This window comes from Elephantulus edwardii, unplaced genomic scaffold (genome assembly GCF_000299155.1).
Source record: "Elephantulus edwardii isolate Elephantulus edwardi_28Jun2011 unplaced genomic scaffold, EleEdw1.0 scaffold00230, whole genome shotgun sequence".
NCBI lineage: Eukaryota > Metazoa > Chordata > Mammalia > Macroscelidea > Macroscelididae > Elephantulus > Elephantulus edwardii.
In genome coordinates this window covers 4,250,516-4,257,895 of record NW_006399980.1, presented here as the reverse complement: position 1 = coordinate 4,257,895, position 7,380 = coordinate 4,250,516, and the positions used below count along the sequence as shown (strand labels likewise).

The window sequence follows — 7,380 nt, the reverse complement described above, 5'->3', positions numbered from 1 at the left end:
AGTGTGAGTTTTAATAAATTTAAATATTTATTTTTAATATTATAATTATTACATGTGGTTTACTTCCACATGCAATTGTGATATGACAACATGCGTGATGTCTGTATCCACATCTGCATAGTGCTTAGCACATGTCAAGTGTCCAGTTTGCTGACCACTTGTATACTTTTGATTTCAGAAAAAATGAGTTTTATTTTTTGAATCGTCTTCTATTTGAAGTGGAGATATAAAAAATTTTCCACATTTTAAAATGGATCAGAATATCAGAACGTGTTTATAATTCATTAGGACTTACCTGCTCTCGAATCATATTTTTGTAGTGAGTCACAATATTGTCATGCTGTTCTAATGTTTTCTTCACCTCTTCTTCTTTCTTATCTTCTTCACTGGACTTATAAATAGCCTTAGTTATAACACCTGTAAAAGAAAGTTTATTTAAAAATGTGTCTTAAGAAGGAAATAAAAATTTCAAAAACTAGTGTATACAAATCATGGCCTCATCTACCCAGAGACCAGAAGAACGAAATGGTATCCAGCCAAAATTCCCTACCATACTGATCAGGGTTAACAATAGATCGACCCTGGAAAAAATGGGAGGAAAAACACAGAATAGAATCCAAATTTGTAAAACATCAAGATTTTTGCTGAACCAACCAAGAGTAGAATACTCCCTGAAACAGAACTATTTTTGTCACCTGTTAATGAAATAACAATCTGGAATACAAAATAAAGGATACTGCCTTTGAGGATGGTGTTTCATTGAAAGAAAACTCAATATAAAGAAAGAAGTAAAAGAATTAAACAGAAGATTTCAAAGGGCAGTGTAAGAAGACAAAGTAATCTACTATAATGGAATATGCAGAGACCTAGAATTGGAGAAAAACAAGAGAAGAACTGGCTTAGTATTTCTGAAGCTGAAAGAAGTGAAATAAACTCAAGCCTTGAGTTGACAATACTTAGATATGCTAGGGGCAAAATCTTGAATGATACAGGAAGCATCAGAAGAAGACTGAATGAATACACATAATCACTATACCAAAAAGAATTAGCCAACTCAGAAATATTTCAGAAAGTACCATATGATCAAGAAAGAGCCAGTGATACTGTAGGAAGATACTGGCAAAAAATAAAGGCCAGGAATTATGGGATACCAACTGACATGTTTCAAATAACATGCATCTCTGGAGGTGCTCACTAGTCTATGCCAGAAAATTTGGAAGATAGCTTCCTAGTCAACTGGAAGAGATTCATATTGGTTCCCATTCACAAGAAAAGTGATTCAAATGAATGTGGAAACTACTGAACAGTATCACAAGCAAACAAAATTGTGCTGAAGATCATTCAAAAATTGCTAGAAGAGTACATAGACAAAAGAACTGCCAGACATTCAAGTTGGATTTAGTAGAGGTTGTGGCATCAGAGATAACACTGCTGATGTCAGATGGATCCTGAATAAAAGCAAAGAATGTTTATTTATGCTTTATTTACTATGCAAAGGCATTTGACTGTGTGAAGCATAACAAATTATGGCTAACACTGAGAGAATGGAAATCCCAGAGCACTTAATTGCACTCATGCGAAACCTGTATGTAGACCATGAACAAAACAACAAAGCAAGGAACACTAGAGGGTTTAAAATTAAGAAAAACGTGCATCAAGGTTGTATCTCTTTTCCATATCTATTTAAACCTGTTTGCTGAGCAAATTATTCAAGAAGCTGGTATCTCTTTTCTTTATCTATTTAAATCTGTTTGCTGAGCAGATTATTCAAGAAGTTTGACTCTTATAAAGTATGTGACATCAAGATTGGAGAAAGAAGACTCATCAATAATCTTCATTATGCAGATGACACATCCTTGCTTGCTGAAACTGAGGGGGAACTGAGGCACTTGTAGAAAACATGGACTTCATCTCAAGGTCAAGAAAAGAACATTCTCACTGATGGACTGATAGGTAACGTGGGGAAAAGACTGAAACTGTCAACAACTTCATTTTACTTGGATCTGCAATCAATACATTTAATATCAGCTGTTAAGAGATATGGAGATCTGGGAAAGTCTGCAGTAATGGACCTCTCCAAACTGAGAAGCAAAGATGTCAGTTTGAGGACCAAGGTGGGTCTGATTCATTTCATGGTCTTTCATATCACTTGCTATGCATCTGAGAGCTGGACAATAAATAAAGATCACGAAAGAATAATTGATGCCTTTGACCTGTGGTGTTTGAGAAGAGTACTGAATATCCATGGACCACCAAAAGAACAAACAGATGAGATATGGAGAAAATGCAGCCAGAGTTCTCCTTGGAGGCAAAGGTGATAAAGCTTTGCCCCATTACTTTGGACATGTTGTCAGGAAAAGCTATTCCTTGGAAAAGGATATTATGCTTAGAAAGATGGAGGGACAGCAAAAAAGAAGACCCTCAACTAGGTGGATTTTCACTACAGAAAAGGGCTTGAGTTTGATTGGCACAGTCACAGCAGCAGTGGGCTGTAGTTTGTCAGACACTGTGAGGATGGCACAGAAGGACAAGGTTCAGATGTGTCGTTCATTGTGTTGCCCTGAGTCATACTCAACTTGATGGTACCCAACAACATCATCATATGCAACCAAAAGGTTAACAATTTGTTCACATCTGTTATTCATAGGGTCACTATGAGTCATACTCGACCTAATGGAACCCAGCAATACCAACATAGGCAACAAAAAATTCTCTAAAGTAAAGATGAAAAGATAAGGACATAAAAAGTGGAGTGTGTGTACTCATTCCTTATCTATATGGTTAGGTTCCAAAAACCAAGTTGTTATATGACAATCTGTGATACACAAAAAAGGAGAATGACTATGTGACTAGGACAATGACTTTTATAACATGGAATATAACGCCATCATTACACAACAGCTAACTTACATCACTACATAACTACAAATTACAATACTGTATAAGTGTCAATTCACTGAGAATCATGACTCAGCCAAGGTGGAACTCACTTAACCTTAATCATCACAGCCAAAATTGGTGTCATTCTTGTCTAGCACCTTGGCATTTGCCAGACACAAAATGTTAATGCAAATAAATAGCTGGACGTTAGTTTTACTATTGTTGTAAATGGGATAATTGGTACTAAGTATGCAGTAGGTATACTAGAAATGGAACAATCAGAAAGGAATGAAAGAGAATGTGGATGTGTTGTGGAAAATATAGTGTCAGTGCACAGACTGTGAAAAAGACTGTCAAATGGAAACTAAACTGAGGTGAAACATTCACTGAAAACAAGATTTTTTAAATTCTGCCTTAAATATTTTAAATACTGTTTGATTATTAGGACTTAAAAACATGCATTAAGTCCCTGACAGGTAAGAAATAATCTTTCCAATCTTACTGTAAGGTCCTACACTGGAATACAGATGAAAACACAAGGGAAAACAAAACATCTATCTATCTATCTATCTATCTATCTATCTATCTATCTATCTATCTATCTATCTATCTATTTAATTTCCATGAACATCTACAGAGACTTTGGAATTCCACTCATTCATTATACTTTTCTCCCCGCCTACCCCACCCCCACCCCCACGTTCGCTCCTCTCCTTGAAAAGCAAAAGAAAAACTCTTTCATGGGTACACAATCCCCCACGCACACACCCCACCCCCACCCCAAATATAATCCACTCTACAACCCTCATTGCATACTCCTACGATAAAAATAATGCCCTAAAATATAATACTTTTAGACTATTCTCTCCCCCATAGATTTCAATGCTGTAAACATATTTCATCCAGTTTTTCTCAGTCTTACCCCCACCCCAATGCCAGCCTCATTCTACAACAGTGGCACCATATAGCATTTGTCCCTTTGTGACTGAGATACCTCACTCAGCATAATGTCCTCCAGGTTCACCCATTTTGAATAATATTGCATGAGTTCCTTGTTTTTCAATGCAGCATAGTATTCCATTGTGCGAATATACCACAGCTTCTCTACCCATTCGTTTGTTGATGGGCACTTAGGTTGTTTCCAACTCCTTGCTCTTGTGAACAAAGCCACAATAAACATGAGTATGCATATATCTACTTGGATGTCGTTTATGGTCTCTTTAGGGTATATTCCCAGTAGTGGAATTGCTGGGTCAAATGGTATCTCTATTTACAACTTTTTGAGAAGGCGCCACACCGTTTTCCACAGTGGTTGCACCATTTTACACTCCCACCAACAGTGAATAAGGGTTCCAGTCTCTCCACAACCTCGCCAGCATTTGTTGCTTGCTGTTCTGTTAGATTTTGCTAGTCTTACTGGGGTGAGATGGTATCTTATAGTTGTCTTGATTTGCATCTCTCTCAGAGCTAGGGATTTTGAACATTTCTTCATGTGCTTCTTGGCCAAGTGAATGTCTTCTTTGGTGAAGTGTCTGTTCATATCCTGTGCCCATTTTTTAAATGGGATTATTTACCTTTATCTTGTGGTGCTCAAGATATAAGCCCCTTATCTGACATGTCATTACCAAACACTTTTCCCCAGTCTGTGGCTTCCCTTTTTACCCTGTTGGAGAAGTTTCTGGATGTGCATAGGGATTTGATTCTTAGAAGGTCCCATTCATCTATTTTATCTTGTCCTGGTTGTAAGTTTTTCAGAATACTTGGAAGACTCTTGTGGATTAGGACTACTAAAGTTCTTCCAAGCTTTTCTTGAATGAAGTTTATAGTCCTTGGTTTTAGTCCTAGGTCCATGATCCACTTTGAGTTGGTTTTTGTGTATGGAGTGAGTTGGGGATCTTGTTTAATTCTTCTGCAGATAATTTTCCAATTTTGCCTATACCATTTGTTAAAAAGGCTGTCATTTCCCCACGTAACAGATTTTATCTCCTTGTCAAAAACCAGTTGACCATAAACAGATGGGCTGATTTCTGGGTTTTCAATTCTATTCCATTGATCTATGTGTCTGTCATTGTACCAGTACCATGCTGTCTTAACTACCATGGCAGTGTAGTAGGATTTTAAATCAGGGAGTAAGATGCCTCCTACCTTTTTTCTATTTTTAAGGAGTGATTTGCTTATTCAGGGCTTCTTTCCATTGCAAATGAAGCTGGAGATTGCCTTTTCCATCTCATTGAAGAATGGAATTGGTATTTGTATTGGGATTGCATTGAACGTGTAAATTGCCTTTGGCAGTACTGCCATTTTCACAATATTGAGTCTTCCTATCCATGAGCAAGGGATATTCTTCCACTTCTCCAGGTCTCTTTTTGTTTCTTGTAGTAATGTTTTGTAATTTTCTTTGAATATATCTTTCGTGCTTCTAGTTATATTTACTCCCAAATATTTTATCTTGTGATTAGCTATTGTGAAGGGTATTGTTTTTCTTAGCTCCAGCTCTGTATTCTCTTTGTCACCGCAGAGAAATCCAACTGATTTTTGTATGCTGATCTTGTATCCCGCTACTTTGCTGAATTGGTCAACTATCCAATCGTTTTCTAGCTGAGTCTTTAGGGTTTTCAAAGTATACTATCATGTCATCTGCATAGAGGGATTATTTTACCTCCTCTTTGCCAATCTGTATACCTCTTATGTCTTTCTTTTGTCTTATTACTATTGCTAAGACTTCCAATACAATATTGAGTAAGAGAGGAGATAATGGGCATCCTTGTCTAGTTCCTGGGAAAACAAAACATCTATTTTTAAAGCCTATTATAAAGGTAGTGTGTATTCAGAAAATAGGAATATGATCCATAGGTACTTTCTAAAGAATATAAGTACAAAGCTCCTAGACTTACCTTCAAGTTCTTTTACCAGCTTCGTAAACTCATGATCAAATATCATGTATTCTGGACTGGGAAAATTTGGCTGGGGTTTCTGAGAGGCTCTGGAATATAACTCATGTTTGCTAATAAATCCTAATTTCTCTATGAAATTCTCCTTTCCAATCCTCTTCTCTATAAGTTGTTTTAGTTTCTCTCTACAAAGATAATAAGCACATGGAGATGTTTAAAAAACAAACAAACAAAAACCCCCCCACAAAACCCAAAACACCAGCAGCTATAACAAAAAAGAATCTTCATCTATATTATACTTTAGCAGAAAAAAAAGTGCTGTCTCTTGCTACCATCAACAAGTCATTTTTCACTCACATATTGCCCTTACTTACTTCATGTAGTTTTCAAGTGAGTTATCATTGAAGTAAATGGAAATGCCCAACAAAAGGGCACATAAGCCTTGGACTAATTGTTCTTCCTCTCCAAGATTTTCTGCAATTTGTCCTGTAAGCTAAACTCTTAGTTAAGGAAGAAAATTATTCATAATATAGAAAGAATACTCTGTAATTTAATATGTGTATTTTACATTTATATACAGTTCATTTCATAATAAAAAATATCCAATGAGAAGTATGTGAACACAGAGACTCATTAAAAACATTTACAGTTTAAAAACTGCAACATAGGTAAGATAGTGGCTAACTAAAACACTTTAGGCATTGTACTAGCTCTAACTGAGAGGAAAAATTTAAAAGGTAAATGATAAATACTTTCTTGTATCTTAGTAAAATAAAAGGATACAAATGGAACGTTGGCTGAATTGTGAAGGAAATGAGTTACTGCAATTGGGCAGTTGCTTAACCAGGTACAAAGTAACATTAGTAATCCAACTCTTGTTTGTATTTTGCTTCCCTGCAATCAATAAATTGATGAAAATTTCTTTCCATTCATTTCAAACTTAAGGCTGTACTAAAATCTCTCCTTATTATAAAAAAGCCTTTACACACATTATGCAAGTATGTGAGGAATAGAGGTTTTAAAAAATTGAACCACACAGTAAATTCCTGTATCCTTCATAGGCTGAATGCCAAACAAACAAACAAACAACCCCCCCCAAAAAAACCAATCAAACAAAAAAAAAACCACCACAGAGCAGAAATTAGAAATGACTCATGATCATAAACACTGAATATTCAAAAAATTCAAACTCATTGCTGTTGAGTTAGAACTCACAGCTGACCCTCCACTGGGTTTTTCGAGGCTGTCAATGACACAAAAGGAGAATGAGCATCTTTATCCCTTAGAGGGGCTTCTAGATAAGTTATTTTAAATGCTATTAGAAAAATCTGGTCTACTAATAGAAAAAAAAATCCCATTCACACAATGGAATACTACGCAATACACACGAGCAATGATTATGTAAATCACTACCTAACTTAGGAGGAACTGGAGAGTATTATGCTAAGTGAACTAACTCAGTCCCATAAGGACAAATGCTGTATAAGACCTTTATTTTAGAAGGTGTCTGATGATCCAAGGGAAGGGTGGTGGGAGCATAGGAGTAAGAATACACATGGGGTGAGGTGTAAATCATAGGGTCAACAATTTGGTGGTGGGAGGAATGAGG

At 36.2% G+C, this 7,380-nt stretch overlaps 1 protein-coding gene across 1 annotated transcript in view; it reads right to left on the bottom strand.

Annotated features, from left to right (window-relative positions):
- The window catches only part of USO1 (USO1 vesicle transport factor), a 169,962-nt gene that overhangs the window by 45,793 nt on the left and 116,789 nt on the right, over positions 1–7,380 (bottom strand). The window contains 4 exon segments of the mRNA XM_006898476.1: positions 296–417; positions 5,775–5,956; positions 6,146–6,264; positions 6,555–6,665. Of these exon segments, the coding sequence (XP_006898538.1) occupies positions 296–417; positions 5,775–5,956; positions 6,146–6,264; positions 6,555–6,665 (534 nt within the window).